Source organism: Copadichromis virginalis, linkage group LG18, assembly GCF_057382275.1.
Source record: "Copadichromis virginalis isolate Kocher_CV1m ecotype Utaka linkage group LG18, C_Virginalis_male_GT1.1, whole genome shotgun sequence".
NCBI classification, from domain to species: Eukaryota; Metazoa; Chordata; class Actinopteri; order Cichliformes; family Cichlidae; genus Copadichromis; species Copadichromis virginalis.
In genome coordinates, this window is record NC_140635.1 from 5392533 (window position 1) to 5412856 (window position 20324).

The 20324-nt window shown below is 41.5% G+C and overlaps 1 protein-coding gene across 1 annotated transcript in view; it reads left to right on the plus strand.

The window, feature by feature from the left end:
* Positions 1 to 20145, plus strand: part of LOC146687069 (inactive double-stranded RNA-specific editase B2-like) — a 36655-nt gene extending 16510 nt beyond the window's left edge. The window contains exons 2-10 of the mRNA XM_085438177.1: positions 482 to 568; positions 3896 to 4845; positions 10718 to 10835; positions 12232 to 12400; positions 13127 to 13284; positions 14804 to 14957; positions 15058 to 15239; positions 16183 to 16364; positions 19022 to 20145. Of these exons, the coding sequence (XP_085294303.1) occupies positions 482 to 568; positions 3896 to 4845; positions 10718 to 10835; positions 12232 to 12400; positions 13127 to 13284; positions 14804 to 14957; positions 15058 to 15239; positions 16183 to 16364; positions 19022 to 19213 (2192 nt within the window). The 3' untranslated portion in view covers positions 19214 to 20145. The remainder of the gene's footprint in view (positions 1 to 481; positions 569 to 3895; positions 4846 to 10717; positions 10836 to 12231; positions 12401 to 13126; positions 13285 to 14803; positions 14958 to 15057; positions 15240 to 16182; positions 16365 to 19021) is intronic.
* The last annotated feature ends 179 nt before the right edge of the window (positions 20146 to 20324 follow it).

Consider the following 20324-nt stretch of genomic DNA (forward strand, 5'->3'; position numbering starts at 1 on the left):
GACACACGTGGGCAGCCTGTCAGTCGATCACACTTTGAGCCACTCGCCAGCCTTTGGAAAAGATTTTGTGCTCAGTTTAAAATCTCTGCGACTGGGTTAATAATACAAAGCTGTTCATTTAGTTTAAAGCCCATGATGCTTCTTGTGTGAAAGCCTCCGTCCTTATCACAGACACCTTTCAATTACCCCGGCTGGCTCTGAGCCACCTTTCTGTTTGTTTTCATTCAGTGGGAACTCTAATGGCGTTCATGGCTTCCTGCAGCAGATTTTCACTATCACCGTCTATGTGTTTACCTCAGTCCATTTAATTTCTTCTGCAGTTCAGGCCAAATATAAAACTAAGCATCAGAATCGTTCAGAATCACAACACTGACTCGCTTCACAAACACAAAATGTCAGAGGACACACTGTATATTTCCATTTAGATGAAAATTTATATAAGATGAAAATGACCTCAAGTCTTTTTCATTGTGTTTTTCAGGATGCAGCAGCACGCCGTCAACCTTCATAAGCCCCATAAAACACTGGGATACTGAAGCATCATCAGCTGAGGATGCAGACAGTTCAAGTAAATGCCGTCCCTCCTCTTACTGCACACAACTTGCTCTACATCCATTATTTCAATGTGGTACATATCTAACATTTGAACTGCAGGCAGTTTATGTGGCTATTTTACAAACACAGATGTTGTATCAGCCTACATTACACTCTCAGCCATGTTAGCAGCATGCTGGCTTCATGGACTGCAGCATAAGCCTGTCGGTCATTAAACAAATGCATTGTTCCAAATTTCTCTTTATGAAATGTTCTGATATTAAAATGTTTGCAGACTTTGTTGGATGGACGAATCATTCCGTTGCACTGACTTTTTAGCACAAATGCTCATCCAAAGTAGGCCAGTGCAACCATTACCTACAGTCACAGGAATCCCAGTGACTCTTTTCCTGCCAAAAAATAATTTTGTGCCTCAGCAGCCATTACTGTGAGTGCAACAAATATAGTACAGTCAGTATGAATTATAATAATTTAAAGGGACCTAATATGCCCATTGCCACATCTCCATTTCCTTCGTCTCTAATAGAATAGCTTTGAATTAACAATACAAATTAATAATTATTTGTACTTTCTCGCTGGGCCCCTCAGTTCATCTTCTGTCTAAGCTGGTTTTATGTTGATTGGCTGCCCCTCATAACCACAAGATCTGAACAGCAGATAGGAGAGAGTTGAGAGCTGTGTTTCCAGAGATGCCTGTAGAAATATATGCTCTCATGTTGGCATCATGAAGAACCAGGAGTAACATAATGTCTGAATCTCAGTGTGTAGTCTGAAGCCTGAGCTCACAGGGACGTCTGTATGTATGCCGGGTTTATTATTTAAAAACTTTGGCCAATGGGACAATATGTGTGAGACTGCCACTTCAACCTCATCCTCTGCCTACTGGCAAGAATTTAGTTGGTACGATTTTTCATGATGCCAAAACAACAAATAGGTGGAAGTTCCTTTTGCTGGACGAGCTGTGGGGAAATTGCTGCAAACCACACCCACATATTCTGGTTGTTTCGAAAACTTTCTACATTTTGGGAAGATGTTATATCAAAGATAGAACAGACTATAGGCTTTAAATCAAAACAACGGTCCGTCATAACATTTTATTTAGGAGACTTACCCAAAGAATGAACAAGCAATGACAAATATCTCCTGAAGATTCTTACTGCTGCTGCAAAAAAAGCAAGTACTGGTAAGTGGCTCTGTACTGACCCCCTGTTCTGGGCGACTGGTTGAAGGTTGTTGAGGACATTCATAAAATGGAAAAACTTACCTTTTTGTTAAGGTTGCAAGCTAATACTTATACTAGAGCAGGGTGATATGACCAAAAATATTTATCACGATATACATTCGAAAATTTGCGATAACAATATAACTGACGATATAATTGACACTAGACAAAATACTTTACAACTCCTCAACTTTATTAGTGCAAAAAAAACCCCCCAAAACATCATTGTATTTTCACTTACACAAGCAGCTTTTTTAAGTGCATTAAAGTTATATAAAAAATTAACAGTGCAAATGCAAATTCCTCGCTGACAGTTTAACCAAAAGGCATTTCCAGTGGAAACTGGCCGACATATCCTCAGCATAACCATGTATAATATCCACAAAACTTAAAAAGAGGTTATACACACACAATATGGTAATATTATGTTGAAGCGCAGTACATATCACTCCCCGAGGCTCCTGCCTACGATAGCCGTAATGCTCCGACAATCCATCAAGCGGTGCAACAGATTTTCGGGCGCCGTGTAGCACATAAGATCGTTTCGAGGTCAGTAAACACCACCAGAATTCATACATAAGGCACACGGGATTATAAGGTGCACTGTCGACTTTCAGAAAAATCAAAGGATTGATTTTAAGTGTGCCGTATTTTCCAAAAAACACGGTAATAACGACGGCCCGCTAGCATGCTCTACCAAAAATAGTGCTTTGTTGTGTATCTGACAGATGAAAGCTAAACCAGTTCCCCACCACTGAAGCTGCAGCATTTTTACAAACCAATTCTGGTTCATCTGTTTCATTCAACAATCCGCTTTCGCTCTTCTCATTCTCCGTCGCCGCCATGTGCGTATGTAAACAAAGGCACTGCGCACACGCGTTTTACCCATATTCTATCGCGATATTTCATTTTCTTATCGTTGCCCAAAATTACACCGGTATTACCGTGAACGGTATGATATAGCCCAGCCCTAACTTATACTACAAGATGGTACAAGTGGTTGAAATCTGTCCAAAATTAGTATGGGTTCCTTTTTTTTCTGTTTGTGCCTCCTCACTATATACACTTCTGTATGCCTCTCCTAGAGTGCTCATACATCTGTAGACGTGTTGTCAATTCATGAATACAATGTTATGTTTTCACTGCCAGAACAGCTTTGTAGAAAAAGCTGTGATTTTCAGTCGACTGCTTGTTTTGTTGTTGTTGGGCTTTTTTTGTTGTTGTTGTTGTTGTTTTCCCTTTTTTTTGTTCTGAAAAAAAAAGTAAAGCCTTTATTAAAAGCTTAGTCATAAAAAAAAATGTGGCCATGTTTAATGTGAGCTTTCAGAAATATAACAATATAAACATGACAGAAGACGTAAAGTACAAACTCTGGCTTTACACAGATGATTGCACAACAATCATTTGCTGACACAAACTCTTTATGTACCTGAATGGTTTAAGTACACCCATGACTTAAGTACATGGAGACACAATGGATGTGTGCACTTCAGATTTAGTCTCTGTTTAGACTTTATTGGAAATGTTAGCATGCTAACAAACTAAACTAAAATGGTAACTAGGTAGCTAAAAAAAAAAAAATCTTACGCCTGGTAAATATTAGCGTATTTGGCATTAACTGTCCTTTCCATGGATAGATGAAACCAAAGTGGAGATGTTTGAGTTCCGGATTTGGCATGAACCACAAAAACTATATCAGCACAAACAACAAGTGGCGAAGGAGGGATGATTTGGGATACAAGCTGAAAAATAAAAGAATCATTGTGTTGCAATGGCCGAGTCAAAGTCCTCAACCTGACTGAAAGGTTGTCACGGGACCTTAAAAGAGCTGTGCATTAATGAATGTCCAAAAACCTCAATGAACTGATGCAACGCTTTAAAGAAGAGTTGACCAAATCACCTCAACATCGATGTGAGAGACTGATGAAGTCTCAGAAAACAAGTTATTCCCTCAAAAGTTGGTCCTATGAGCTTTTGAATCATAGGGTTTACTTGGCTTAGTTTTAGAGTCCAGTTAAAATGTTTTAATCATGCGGCTGTGCGAGAATGCTGATGATTTTCATGTACAATAAAGCAGGACAGGATTTCTCACTGCGAACACTTTGATCTCGTAAACAGGTACCAGCAGTTTGGAGGTGAAGGAGAATCAGGATGACAAATGCCAGGTGGAGCGTGACCTCCTTAGAAAGTATCACCCATCAACTTTTTGCACAACTTTCCCCAGAAATGGACAAAGAGCTTTGAAGAGGAAGCAGCCGCTGGTGGACGGAAAAGACCAGCTGCTCTACCAAAGCCACTCGACCTGTAAAAGAGCAGCTTGGGGTGCGACTCAGAAGAACGCACTGGTGCACCTGAATGAGCTACGACCAGGCCTGCAGTATGATATCACATCAAAGACTGGCCCGCTGCACGCACCGGTGTTTTCTGTAGCCGTGGAGGTAAACGGCTTCCACTTCGAGGGCCGAGGACCAACTAAAAAACAGGCCAAGATGAGGGCTGCAGAGCAGGCTCTCCAGTCATTCATTCAGTTCCCAAACGCCTCCCAGGCTCATGCCACCATGGGGAACTTCACCAGCACACCTGTGGACTTCACAGCAGATAAAGTGGATATTCCCAACGGATTTTTCAAAGAGTTTGAGCCGTCGGTGCTTCGGAACTGTGATCTACTCCACTGCAACGCAGCAAAAAAGGAGGTCTTCTCCAGCATTTACAACCACAGAAGACTTGTTCGTCTAACACTGGACTTGGTGTCCTCTACAAATCCAAAAAGACGAGCAGTCACCACCTCACTGTTAGAGGACCTCAGTCCAGTAGCACTGCTCAATGAGCTGCGACCGGGGCTCAGGTACATGTGCCTGACTGAGAGAGTTCCTGGCAGGCCGATGAAGACTTTTGTTATGGTGGTCAGGTTGGAGGGGCGGGTGTTTGAAGGGTGTGCCCCCAGTAAAAGACTGGCCAAGGCCAAAGCAGCAGCAACTGCCCTACAGTCTCTTTACAACATAAGTCTGGGACCAGAGAGGACCTTCATGGGCCTGCAGGACAGCAGGGCCAAAAATCAGCTACCTCAGGTGAGTATTTTACCTCTACTCTCCTTTTATAAGTGCAGGAATAAAAAAGGAGTTGTATATGGAAAGAAGTGGGGGAATAGTTTCACTCAGGTCATCTGTAATATGTAAATAAACAAATTTTAATGAGTTGATTTTCGAAAACATGTCCTGCTTACATGGATGAAAAACTGTATTGAGCTTCGAGTCACCTACCTGAGCAGACCCAAAAAGGATCGGGGAGCACGTGGACCCGAGCCCCAGCTAAAAGTCAGTCAGTCATCAATCAGTGGGTGGCTGTGGCTACAATGTAGCTTACCATCACCAGTGTGTGAATGTGTGGATGACTGGATGTGTAAAGCGCTTTGGGGTCCTTAGGGACTAGTAAAGCGCTATACTTACCATTTAAACAGCAATAAAAATGCAAAGAGATGCAAAATGACCAGGTAAAAGTTAAAAAAAGACTCCAATAGGCAAACATGAGCACTGTGGCTATCACAATATACATGAATTTACATCTTTCTGTCCCATGCATGACTGTATGACTGCTCATAACCGGTTATGTAGTCTTCTCATTGGAGTTTTTATATAATATTACATATCCCATACATACATACAGCACCTCATATGTGCCCATGATGATATCTGATATCATTCAGTGTTAAAGGCAATAGATGTTCAGGTGTTGTTGCAAACGCATTGGTCGCATCTCTTTTCCCACCATGTGGCATTGGCTAAGGCCCCCCTAGCCCTTACCTTTATATCACCTGTCATTCCGAATAATAAAATAATGTAAAATGTTGAAAATACAAAGACATCACACTCTCTAAATCTGCCTTTTTCTCACCTTTCCGGTGATCTTTGTTGATTAGACACAAATGCAGATAAAAACTGAAGCAGACTGGCATGAAAATAATAACTGAATAGTAACTGAAATTATTATTTTTTAAAGAAAACACAGGATTTTGAAGGTAAAGAGATAAACTGACAAAAACTGGGAGCAAATCAAGATGCAGCATCCAAAGCTGAAAAATGAAGCCAATGCAGATGTGCCCAAAACTGCAGCTCCTCTAGGGAATCCAAAAGGAGAGTCAATCCAATCAGATAACGAGGGCGGAAAAAGGGGGACTGCAAACAAAACACATATACAATAAACAGCAATTTCTCTGTTCTTACGTCTCTGTGTGCAGATTTCTCCAACCCTGATCATAATAACATAAAACCAGTATTGATCTGGTGTTGTTTACAGTTGTGCAACACTTGTTTGTGTCTTTGTTTCACAACAGTACCAAGATGTGACACGTTTCACTTTCCCCATTACAACAAGCAAGAGAAAACACGAGGGAAGTGGAAACACCAGGGTAACAAGGCACAGCTGAAAGTAATTAAGACAGTAACAAAGGAAGTCAACCCAACGGAAAAGCACAAGAGACAAATGACTAACCATGTAATCATGAGGATGAAGACAACAAGAGACGACTGGGGTGGGAAGAAAAACCAAAACACATGAAACCAAATACCAACAAACCAGCAAGGTGTCACGGCGGGGTGCGCCGATGTGTGTGGAAACAGGACCCAAAAGCAGATGATGACGAGTAGTTGACAGTTTGAGCAGAAAAGTGATCCTTTATTAGATGACGGCAGGAGTAAACCGGGAAACCAAAGTAAACTGACAAAACACTAAGAAACAAAACACTAAACGGTACTGAGACCAAAACCTAAACTATGACTGTGATGGAAAATAACCAGCAAATACTATGACTAAGACTAATGATGAATAACAGATGAAAACCATAACTAAGACCGAGGTCAAAATAAACAGAACTAGGGCAGAATAAACAGACGACCCGACAATGGCATGAAGAAAACAAAAGGCTTAAATACAGACATGAGGTGATCAGGGGAAGTGGAAACATATGGGGAAACAGCTGACAGCCATAAACCTAATGACAGGACCAGGAGAGAAAAGCTAAATACAATTAACAGAGAACACATGACATTGTCAGAATAAAACGGGAAATACTAAAACTAAACATGACAACACAACTTAAGAGACCTAATACGTGATGAATAAATACCAAACCCCAAAACATAGAAAACCCAGGAACAATAACCAATAACTGCCTAAACTAAAGGCAAAATAGGAAATAACACAAAAACTAATAACATATCAAAAAATACAAAGAAAACTCAGAGTGCTGGGTCGGAGACCCAGCCTGTGACACAAGGCACAAAACCCGAATCCTTAAAACATAAAGTCCTGTTAAAATCACTAAACATAACTTCTAAACTGAGATCCTGAATGAGGAAAACCACAGTGACAGAAACACACATGACATGAAAAAGGAAAACATCACATCAAAGATGGAGTTAGAAGATGGTCAGAGACAACAAAGCTGTCCCCCAGATGTTTGTTCTGTGCCCACCATTTTTATATTGAGGTGACTAAACGTTAACAAACTGCAACATCGTTCTCCTCTTACATCCTGTGGGTCCTCACTTTGAAACTGTCAGCTTCAAGTCGTGACACTGAATTTCTCCCTCTTCTCTTTAGCATTTGCCATTGTTCGAAGCAGTCTGGATAAATGGGTGTGAGGTGCACCGTATGCTACCAAATGGAGTGTGCTGCACATCAGCATGGCCATCATGTCCTGAGGCCTGAGAGCTGGATGGTGTCCTGCACACTCCTCTGCAGCATCTAAACAGCTTCATTATGTCTCAGAGCCGCGGAGAATTGTCCCCGACGTCTTTTACTGTCGTGCTGCCGTGTTTTATGAATACAAGGCGACTCGTCTCCTCGGATCGACTCCGGGGAGATGAAGGGAGTGACTGGGCATAAACCCTTTTACACAGTTGTTGAAATATGCAAATGATAATGGAGAAAGACAGACATGTACATACTTCATTGAAGCCTGAGGGAGGTTTGATGAGAGGATCCACTGACGGGTGGGTGCAATGGCAACATTTTGGGTGAAAAAGGGGATTCAGATGCTTTGATTTTGAACAAAAAGCACTTTTACATGGCTGTATGCTGATACACCAATAAGTGAACAATTTGCCAAATCCTCCCTCCTCCTCCTCCTCTTTGTGTGGAATTTTTATTTCCCATCATTTAGCATCAGCCCTCCCTCCTTCGCTTCAATATGAGCTGTCTGTCAGACGGCGTGACGCATTAATGAACATTATTACAGCACATTAGGGATGAAGGAGGAGCGGCAGCGGAGCAAGGAGATAGAGGTGGAGCAGGAAGGCGGTGTGAAGAGCATAATAATCCAACAGATAATTGTTTAACACACTCATTACACACGACCTTGTGCCGCTGTCATCCAGAAAATGTTGAGCTTGAGAGTTTCACTCAAAATAAGCTCGCTCAGACCACAGAATAGTTTGAACCTTTAAAAGGTGGTCGTTGAGAACATGCTGGGTTAGCATTACTGGAAGTTTATATGGTTAGAAATATAAAAAAGACATTAAAGTGTGACACTTTCTTTTTAAAGGGGGCCTGTTCTTCTCCTTTCCAGTTCCCCAATACTTCTCCTTAGTTTCTAATAGCATAGCTTAGCATGATCCACTGGCTTTGATTCAGCAGCTCAGTTCATCCTCTTATCATTGCTCTGACTGATCTGAGGAGTGTGGGTCATTATCAGCAGAGCTTTCACTTGACTTTATCAGACTGCTGTTTTCTTTCAGTTTATTGTTGCTTGATTGTCCATTAAAAGATTTTATTTAAAGGTTTATTCTCTGAGCTCTGAACGTCATCGTGAGCTTCAGCCAGATCTGATCCAATAAATATAGATTTTTTTGTTTGTTTTGAAAAAGCAGAGAAATTTACACAAGTTAGGTTTTTGGTTTTTTTTTTTAGCTAACTGGTTATTTACTATTCCTACTGTGGGATGAATAAAGTATTCTCATTCTGATAAATTCCATAATAAAGTACACAAATCGGATCTTCAAATGTAAATCTTGCAACAGAAAAAATATTATTCTGAGTGTAAGTAACAAACTGTTTCCTAGTGATATTTCTAAAAACTCCACCTTTGGTAAAATCCAACATTCAAATCTTCCCACAACAGACTAGAATAAATATTTTAAAGTCCAGACAGTCAGTGGAAGTATAGTTTACCTCCAATCACATCTGAATTTACCATAATATTGCTGGCAGAATTATTGGAACAAGTCTGCCAGAGATCAGTAATATCTTCCCCACTCGCTGTCTGAGGAGGGTGCACAGTATCCTGCGGGACCAACATCACCCTGCGCGCCACCTTTTCCATCTGCTGCCCTCAGGGAGAAGGTACAGGTCTATACAGGCCAGAACATCCAGACTGGCCAACAGCCTGTATCCACAGGCTGTGAGGCTCCTGAACTCTCTGCCCCCCTCTCACGGACAATAACCATATCCAACTTCTTAATAGCAATGAACTGGTCTGCATTGGTGCATCATATCTTTATTCTCTTCCCCCCCCCCCCCCCCTCTTTCTTAAATAGATAACTATCATATCTGATATCATATCTCACAGTACAATAATATTGAATGGGTTGCATTGTTGTATTTTGTCATGTTTCTCAGGTCTTTGTCTGAATTTCTACGAACATTATTGCTAAGGATTGTCTTATTGCATTGGAGTCACACTGGGTTAAATATGTACACTTGGGTTTTAAGGGGTATTTATTATTTTCTTCTTTTTTTTGGGTTGTATGGAAGCCCCAAACGCAATTTCATTGTTCTTGACAATGACAATAAATAAATAAATACTAAATACTAAATATGAATTATTAGCAGTTACTTCAAGGCTCAATTCAGACAGTCAAATATTTAATCTGCTGTCCCCAAACTGAGGGAACAGACTGATGTGCTGGGCAGTCTCTTATCCTGCAAATATTCAGCAGACGGTAAATAGAAGGACATTGAGCAGGGCTGCTGTTTAGTTTAAACCTCCTGTTGTTTTGATGCTGTTCCTTTACCTTACTGTAACCTCCAGGTGCCTCTCAAAAGAGTGACAGGCCTGAAATATCAAACAATAAGAGATATTTTGGGATTGTGACACCTCTTCCTTCGAAAACTGGGGGAGTTAATTGATAGAAAACTCTCGGCCATCGCTGACAAACTGTCGGATTTTCAGACGAGCTCATGCGCTCGTAGTGTTGGGGAATATGGCATTAACACAAGTTTACCCAGCCAACTTTTCAGACAAAGTGAAGGAGCATTAAAAACTGTTAATATCTGTGGGTATTTGATGAATAGAACAAGTTTTATCAACAAAAATGGTAAAAATACTGCAAAAATGTATGAATCACAAATCATTTATTCATTATATATAAAATAAAAAATACAGTTTTAACAGTCCCATAGTTATTTGATCATCTGCGCAACACTTCATCAGCTAAAGGTACTTTTTGTATTTACAAGCAAAACTAAACTAAAACTTTCGCCACTAGAGGGCAGAGTTTTCCCTTGAGTGTTTTACTGTAGCTGTTCATTGACATAATGAATCACAGCATGCAAAGTTATCCATTGCTGTGTGTGCTCTCTGGCTGGTGTATCCTTTCTTGTCATGCTGGGATGAGGACAGTTTCACTGTGTTTGCACAGATGTGGAGAACAGCTGCCTGAACAAACACATTTATTTGCTTTGTGCTACAGTTAGCGAGTTGTCACAATCTGGCCAATAGCCAGTGATAAAGAGGAAAGACAAGCTAGGTAGACCACTTTATGTCACTAAAAGATAAAAAAAAGGGTTTTAGTGCTTCCGTTGTAACAGTGTATTACATGGTTACATTCCTAAAGCTTAAAACAAAGACTAACAGGCAACAGTATCCTCTGAATAATGAAGCATCTCGTGATCTTCAACAAAAACACACTTTCAGTTTGTATCCTCCGTTTTCTTCTTCTGTAGTTCTTTGCAGAGTCAATCTTCCACTTGGTGAGAGAGAAATACACAGCGCTCGCAGACAGCTGTTCCTCTACCTCGCACGCCCGACACAAGGTGCTGGCAGGGATCGTGATGACCAGAGGTGAGTGCTGGCGGTATGATGGTCAAAAAGTATGACCGAATTCGACCATGAAGAAGAGGTCAGAGGTCCAAAGTAACGTGATCACATATCATTCCTTACATGCTGATCTGTTATCAGTAGAAAATGTTTTTGTAAAGCAATTCATTGAACTTTGGTATTTAGCCCAGTGAACAGCAGCATCGTGTAATCTTTGTTGTCATTCATCACACTAGCGTGCTTTCTTCATCAGGTATCTTTGAAAAGAAAAGAGGCATGCACCCATAGGGCATCCTGTGTAGGCTTTGTTTTTCATTATCTGAAGGAGTCATACATCATCTACATTCGTACTTTACACACTCCCACTTAAGTCACAAAAAAGCACTTTGGGCTTTGCTCTTTTCTCTAATTTGTGCCTCGTCGTCTCCTCCATCCTCCAGCCTGAAATTAGTCTCTCTAAATTTAAAAGAACAAATTACAAGTCCAGAGTTATTCCTAAATTGTTCTTTATAACTGCTTCACATCTCCTCCTTAATTATTAAAGATCGTTAATTATTATAATATCTGATTTTATTTTACTTCTCTTCCACTTTTTAATTTTCTCTATCTCTTGCTTTTAAGCCCCGTCTGATGCCATTTCACCTTTATCCTTGTAAACATTTTATTTCTGTTTATTAGATTATAATTCGGTGATGGACTTCATACAAAGTGGTGTAGAATTAAGTGGGAGGGGTGTGTGTGTAGGTTATGTTGCTTTGCTGATGCTGTTGATGCTGATCAGCGACAGTCTGGTGCAAATATCTGAGACAGGGTGGGATTGTTAATGCAGAGACTATAGGAGCTTCACATCTATGACCTTAGGAGCTGTGATCTGACATGGCGAACACCCAGTGAGTTTAAAATATTGCTCTTTATTTCACAGAAATCCTGCATCATAGTGACACAGTTATCAGTCAGTCCTGGTTCTGTTCTCTGGCTCGCTTCATGTTATCGTTTCACTCGGCTTTTTGTCGTCTGAAATTTGACGCAGACGCAGCAGCGTCCGATCTTCTAACAGGATGTTTTGCCACTTGTCTGGGCTCATCATTTAAAGCAATCAAAGAGTCGCCCCGGATCAGAGGCGAGACAGCCCTGTGAATGTTTGATGAGGTCGGATAGAAGCACAACAGCCCCTCTTGGAGACGACGGAGTGATTGTTCCGTCATACATTTTTCATTAGCCCGTCTCAGCCTGTTAACGCTCCGGTTATGACCCGACACAGGCGGAGAGGAGGAAAAGAGGAAATGCCTCATTTTCCTGTTCCCTGAGTGAAATAAGATGGCCCGTTTCAGCGGCAGCATGCCAGAAGTCTCCTTCCATTAGAGCCAATCACAATCATCCTGCCTGTCAATTCCCACATGCTTCATTTCTCTCCCTCCAGGACTCGATCTTCGATCAGCACAGGTTGTGTCTCTGGCCACAGGGACGAAGTGCTTGGACTTGGGTGGTGTGAGCGACTGTGGCTGTACGCTCACCGACTGCCACGCTGAAGTCGTGAGTCGACGGGCGCTGGTTCGATTCCTGTACAGTCAGCTGGAGCTGCTCCTCTGGTATGATTAGCAGTCTCTGATTTTCTTTGTGGCCTTAAAGTGGTTGGTCAAATATCAGCGTTGGAGGGTTGGCTGAGTTAAATATGGCATTATAAATAAATCTCATCGTTCACAGATCTGAAGTGGAAATGACACCTATTCTGAAAACTTTGGATAGATTTTCTTATTAAGTATTTTTATTCATTTTCCAATAAAATGTTCATGTTTTTGATAGATGAGGCTTAACATTGTGTCCAGTTTTATGTGGATTTTGTCTTTTTGCACAGTTTTCTAAGACTTGGATTAAACCTAGTGCTGAACTAAGGCTTTAGTTTATAGGACATATTACCTGGTGAATTAAACTACTGTGTGTCTGTCTCTGCCCACATCTGTGTCTTCGATGTGGGCTTGAGGTCAAAATACACAGGCCCTCTGATTACTGGTCATTTTTAAAAATGTATTTTGTTCAGTTTTGGGTGATATTTGCTATTAAACCTAGTTTAGCCTCTTTTTGTGTTACATTTGTGTTCATTTGCATTAGAAATGTTAAAAAATATTACTTTGTGTAAGTTTCTAGCTGTATTTTTCCATTAGAAATGTACATTTTTAAGTTTTTTCATTATTTATGTGTGCTGCTGTGTTATTTCACAAAAAAAAGATGAAATTGTTTTCGTCCTTTTTGCTCCTTGTTGTAAAATAGTGTTTTTGTTTTGTTGTTTTTCCTGTCTGATCGTTTCCTCTCTGAAGCAAGCCAGTGGACAGCGAGAATCAGTCGATCTTTATACCAAATAAAAACTGCGGTGATGGCTTCCGGCTGCGGGAGGGCGTCCACTTCCACATGTACGTCAGCTCGTCGCCGTGTGGAGACGCTCGACTCAACTGCCCCTACGAGACCACAGCTGCATGTGAGAGGAACACATTTAGATTGTTTAAGTAAAGCCTCTGCGCATCATTTGCAAAGCTTCTGACCACATCTTCTAAATACTCCCACGTTACACCTCTGCTGATCCAGTTGCACTGGCTCCCCATAAAATTCAGATTCCACTTCAAGATTTTGACTTTGAGATTCAGGGCTCTGCATAGACAAGCACCAACCTATGTCAGAGATCTTTTACATCAGTACATCCCCAGCAGGTCCCTGAGGTCGTGTGATCAGGGCTTCCTGGTCGTCCAACATACAAGGCTGAACTCAAAAGGCGATAGAGCGTTTGTAGCTGTGGCCCCCAGACTCTGGAACTCCCTTCCTTTAAGCCTGAGATCTGTGGACTCATTGGTTTCATTTAAAAAACAGCTAAAAACCATCTTTTTAAACTTGCTTTTGGTTGATTTCTGTTTTTCTGTTTTAGTTTTTCTGTGAAGCACTTTGTGATTTCTGTCTTGAAAGGTGCTATACAAATAAAATTGTACTTACTTAAGATTTTTATTATCGTTTTGATCCTACAGGAGCCCATTAAAGGTCCATTAAATCAATTTAAAAAGTGGAAAAACATGTGAAAATCATCTGGATGCTGATTCTGTTGCGTTATCAGATCTAAAGCATCCAGATCCGGGCTTCAGGAGACAGGAATGATGAACAAAAACTAGAAGAAAACTAAAAACACTTCAAAAGTCTCAAGCATAAAAGATCAAGGCTGAAAAACAACAGCACAGGGAAAATACAGGGAGTGGATAATTAGGAATAAATGCCATATGAACCAGAACTGCAGGCTGAAATGACAGCTGAACGAGCCCAGGTACACAAACAGATCATGTTAACAGGTGGGAACAAACAGCAAAGATCAAACGAGAAAGGTGGAAGCAGTGCGAGCAGGGCGCACAATCAAACAGGGAAACAGGATGTTATGGTCCTAATCAGCTTACCCAGCATTTCCAAGTTTTGTTTTTCTAATTTCCTTTGAGATGCTTGATTTACTTCGCACTTATATTGCTGAGTATTTTGTCCTATTTAGCATACTTAGTTCTGATCCTGATTGCTAGTTGCTTTTCTTTTGTGCCAAGTCTCTTACGTTAAATTCTTGTGTCGGTGCTTTCCCGGTTTAGTTTTGCTTCCTGTGTCTCATCTTCTCTGATTCAGTTCAGCTGTGTGTTGTTTTCCCAGCTCTCTCCACTCTACTGTCCCTGTCTCCCCTTGTCCTTTCTCAGTTCTCCCTGCCCTGGTCTTTCCCTGCCCCCATGGTTTAGCACTAGTGTGATTTCCAGGTTTTTGTTTTCCTATTTTGTTCTTAATGTTCCACCTTTGTGCAACCAGCCTCCAGCCCACAATAAACAGCTCGCCCTCCTTTAATCCTCCCTGCCTTTGTGTCCTGCATGTGGGACAAGCTCATGACACAGGAAGTAAAAACTGCGTGATGTGAAACTAACGATTGTAAATGTTTTTCTTTAGCAGAGATGATGCTTCTGTAAAATACTTTCTTCTTGTGTCAGATCCCAGCAGGAGATTTCGCTGCCACCTCAGGGTGAAGGTAAAGGGAGGTGAGGGGACGCTGCCCATCACGGCACGGAGAGCCAATCAGAAATGGGATGGCTTATCGCCGAGTAAACCTCTCGTTACCATGTCATGTACAGACAAACTGGCAAAGTGAGTTATATTAAAGGCTCAGTGTAGTTTATTCATTATGTTTCTTTACTGCTGTGCTTTCACTTGTGTCACCAACACAGTGGTGTGGTTACCTCTGCAGGTGGAGCGTCGTGGGCCTCCAAGGGGCTCTCCTGTCTCACCTGGTGGAGCCGGTTTACCTCCAGAGCCTAACAGTGGGCACGCTCAGCCACACGGGTCACCTGGGTAGAGCTATGGCACGCCGCCTCGCGCCCATCAAACACCTCCCCTTCCCCTACAGACGACAGCAGCTGCTGCTCGGCTGTAAGTTTAAATGATGATGATGATGATGAATGAGCCAGAAACCACAGCTCAGGTCTTGTGACACTTAGGGGAGGTCCTGAAGCTGTGCAGAAGTGGGTTCTTAATAGCACTAAATATGCTACGAAAAGTACAAAAGCAAAAGCCGAGTAGTTACCGTGAGCAATAAGAGGCACTAAAATCTGAAATGCCATCACCAATCAAAGGTTGTCATATTAAGAAAAACACAGGTTAGCAGGGTCTTGTGATGCTCATTCACTCTTCAGTATTTTCATTTTTTGACTCTAGGGTAGCTTGGCATGATTCACAGGTCAAAATAATCCTTATTTGTCTGGGCTTCAGTCCAGTCGGATGTTTAATGGGAACCACAGGTTCATGTCTGAGATGATCATATTAGGGATTTCACCTCTGCTGACATCATAATATTTGAAATATGAATTTGAAATCTTTAGGGAAATTGTTCTTGGTTTAAACTGAACGTGTAGCATCCATCCATTTACTTCCACTTATCCAAAATTTGAACGTATGGAGTAAATTTCATTTGACCAGATGCCATTAAATGTAACATTTTATATTGTACTTATGTAACAAACAAGTCTTGGCCTGATGTTTTAGAGATGTCTGAAGCCTGTTGTCAGAAATGTAAGAACCAGCCTGTCTACTCAACAATCAAGAGGAACACAGCCTGAAATGATCCTGAAATAAACTCTGTGCACCTCAATCAGAGGGAGCAGATTAAAATTAAATATGCAAATCAAGATATTTGCGATTCCAGCAACAAAAGAAAATCCATTTGAGCAGAAGCTTTGTTTGTATGATATGCATAATCATATTGGAAGCGAGATTATTAGGTCCAGGTTGGACAGTGGGTGCATCAAATTTACAAAAAATCAGTGTTTTCAGGAGGAAACTTCTACAGGTATTTGTTTCCATGTTTGCCACGCAGGTTTGAGCAGCAGGGACGCCCGGCCAGCAGGGAAGCCTCCCAACGTCAGCGTGAACTGGAGCTGCGGTGATGGAGGCTGGGAGGAAATCAGCACCTCCACAGGGAGGAGGAAGGACTCAGGGACGCCATCGCGGCTCTGCAGGCGCTCGCTGTTTGCCCGCTGGCTGAGGCTGCAGCAGCAGGTGAGACAATCGCAGAGCTGAACCAGTGAAATGTTACACAGCTTCAAACAAGGAGACACCCCAGTCGGTCAGACGAGCTCAGCGCTCATGAAGAATTAGGGTTTGATCACATGGATCTATAAACCTGCATTTTTTCTAATGACCAGCAGGGGGTGGCACCTCTGGTTCTTATTCTATAGAGGTCTGTGGGAAAATTACCCACTTCACACTTGACTTGTGTATTCAGTAAACATGTTCATGATGGGATCGTGGTATTAAATGGTAGCTCCAGGTCTTATTTAATGTAATAAGATGCTCATTTTGTAAATTGTGCTCATTATTAGTATTCAGATGGATGATAAAGCTCAGTATGCTTTAGGGGTGCTGTTTTATTCTGTTAAACTTAAAACTAAAGACTGGGACCATAAACTCTGAGGTATTTCTTCTATACAGCCCCCTGCTGACCATTCAAAAGAACGCAGGTTAAAATGCTTTTTTATATAAGTGAAATAGGGGGAGCTACAATGTGCTGCAGATGCCCTTCTTTAAAAACTGTCTGTAAATGATTATTGAAGCAGCACTGACTTATTCACATCATCACATGACATGAAATGATTATAAATACTAAAAGCGTGCTGGTAAATTAAAGCACAAGTCACAGAAGCATGAATTTCTTAAGCTGAAATCATCTGAGCTCTGCCTCAGACCAAAGCCATCTATATTATAATGATGTCGTTGAAAGAGAGGTCTAATTTCCTCTGTGAAATTAAAATATGTATGCAGAATGCGCTGTGTTGAACCAAATGGCTTCAGTTTAAAGTTTGATGACGGCAGCCAGAGTCGTGGTTATTTAAAGAAGCGTCTGAAATCGCTGCAAGAAAAGACAAAGCCACGGCCCAAGAGAGAGAAAACCCACACTTTACGACTCAGTTTAAAGAATTAAAATGAGGAGAAATAACCTCAGAGTTTGTTATGGATGTGTGATGGTGTGGACGTGCTGGGAGACCAGACAACAAACAAACACATAACTCTCTATAATGCTTTATTATCATTGGTTTGAAGGGAAACTCGATCACTCGCACTCCAGCTGCATCAACACAGATCTCGAGCGAAGGCTCTAAATTAATTAGCTCATAGATGTATTAGAACATTAAAAGTGTCTCCAAGTGCAACAATCGCCGCCCTGCATCAAAAATGGCTGCAGTGCAATTTACAAAAACTGCAGGGTGGCTCCGAAGCACACGGCCAGATGCTGAGGTTGTTTCAGCCTCCAGCAATGTTGAAAACCAGGAAAGATCGCTCATAGCACTGTGACGGTATCACACAATATCAAATCTTTTACTGTTCTGAAGCTATTTGTCCCACTGAAGGAATACAGACAATGTGCTTATTTAAGCCTAATGAAATCTCTTGTAGCAGATCAGCCCAACTTCACTAATCCTCCGAGCATCACTGGTATTTAGTTTTCTGGCTTCGTTTATGTCTGAAGTCATAGGAAAGATGTAGTTTTTAAGAAACTACTTACTACTTTAGTACTTGGGATCAAGCATTTACCCCTGGCACTAAGGGGTGGAGTGTCAGGCGTGATTTGTGACAGAAAGATAGCAGGAGGAGTGGAAGGGAAGGTTTACAACGTGGAGATGGTGGCGCTGACAAAAAGACAGGGGGCTGAGGTGGAGGTGCTCAGATTTTCATTGGGAGTGACAGCATCAGGAGCGAGTACATCGAGAGTACAGTTCAGGCGAAGCTGTGTGGAGACAAAGTGCCGAGGAGGATGGGGTATATTTGGGTATATTTGACAGAGGATGTTAAAGATGGAGCTGCCAGGCAGGAGGAAGGGAGGAAGACCAGAGAGGAGCTTCATGGATGTAGGACATACAGAGGGATGGTGTGTGCTAGACTCAGATGATCTGCTGTGGTGATCCCTAAAGGGAGCTAAGACTTGTTGAAGGTGTTGAATGAATGTGGAGGGTTTTTAACTCTCCTCAGCGTCTGTTTGCTTTCAGGAGTTGAAGACTGGAGATGGAATCAGTTCTGCTAGCAAAGACTAGATGGGTTGTAGATCTTCACTGGTGGGAGGCAGCAGTGCACTTCCAGAATGGAAGCTGGAAGTTACAAACTGGGTCCATTCCTCGGCGCTCCAGGCAAACAAACGCGAATGAGACATCCCTTCATGGCTCTCCAGACTCCATACTTACCCGTTTATACCAGGTGTGAGCAGGACCCAAGTTTCACACTGGACCATAATTGGCTGTCAGACTGTAGGAACTTTCCTCCTTCAGCAGACGGATTTGAAAACCGTCTTTTACTCATTTACATTTTCAGTTTGAACACTTTTCTGACGTCCTGACTTGTCACACTCTGCTGGGTATGACGAACAACATTAATGCCCATCCAGGCATGTCACTCCCAGGTCCCAGCTGCTGAATCTCCACCTCTCCTGGAGCCATCGTTAATGTCATTAGTGCCACCTTAGAGTTTCCTGCGTCATCTCAAAGTGACACCTGTCCATTTCCACTAGACAGGTGTCATTTTGAAGAGGCAGAGAAATATTTTTACCTGAAAATATAATTTAAGAAGTGCAGCACACTGACTGGACTGTCAAACTGTAAAAATAAATAAAACCAGAGAGTTATATTGCAATAAATTAACTGTTTATTTTTGCCTTTCTTTCTCAGCTAATCAACCCTGTAATCGGGGCAGAATCCACAACAGGGACGTATTGTGCTTCCAAGATGTCTGCTCAGTGCTACCAGAGGGCGGTGCAGCAGTTCAGCAGCGCTCTGCAGGGAGGTGGTCTGGGGACGTGGCTGAGGAAACCGCCAAAACTGGGTCACTTCACTGTCAGTGTGTCAAAAACTGAGCGTTAAATGGTGATTATGGAGGCTGCAGGTTTTCCTTTTGGCACCGCATCACGAAGAAGTTTTATTTTATTTATAATAAACTACAAAAGTAAAAGTGGCCTGAACAGAGCTGGGACAGACAAAGTTAAATAATTGCAGATTAATACAACGTAACAACACTGTTAGATAACAGACTAACAGTCTGAATGAACAATCTCCTCCTGTTTTGGTCCTGATGCGTTATAATTAATGCAGAGGGTCAAGAGGGCTTCATGAGGTCCCTAATGTGAATAGCAATTGTACTAATAGCACCTCTCAAATCTTTTGTACAAGTAAAGATAGGCCAGCATATCCTCACCTTCCAGAAGTGTCCTAATAAAGGTCTACAGCTCGTGTCAGTCCTTGTGAGAAATTAAAACAATAAATGTACTGTAACAAACTTTATCCCAACCATAACCAACCAGCTGAGCCAGCGACACTGAAATTTTAGCCGTGAATCAGAAGCGAGTCCCAACATTGAGTTTGAAAGATTTCCCTCCTCACAAGTTTTGTGTTCTTGTTTATTCTGTTTAGAAATGTTGTGTTTGACGTCTTATTATCTTAATGTAGGCTGGAGAGAGTGCTGTAGGCTCAGGAGTGTGATGGCACACTGCCCCCTAGAGGTAGGTGGTGTGCTTTACAAACTGTAGAGTCGAGGTTTGATGAGCAAGAAAGTCCCGTTTTCTCCTTTTAATCTAACTTTAATTTACTTTAAAATAAGTCTCTGGAATATCTGTAATTAATGTGTTTCTATGTTAATTTATAGGAAAAACTACATTTTGTTGAATGTGACCTAAAAGAGAACTTCTTATGAAAGCCATCGGTGTTGGATACTATGAAGTTTCCATTATTAGACATGCAGATTGTCTTCTATATTAGTCAACTATTTTTATCACTGGAAATAAAATTATTTGTGTTAGTTTGTGTTGTTTTTATCTACAAATGCACAACAAATTTAAAATAAAAGCCTCCGTCCTAAAAATGTCCCAAGACATTAACACAATATACGCACACACAAATCAGACAGCAAATGTTCAAACAGCACAAATGTTTTATTTTTGTTTCACAAGCGACTGCTTGTTCCTCGTTGCACAGCTAT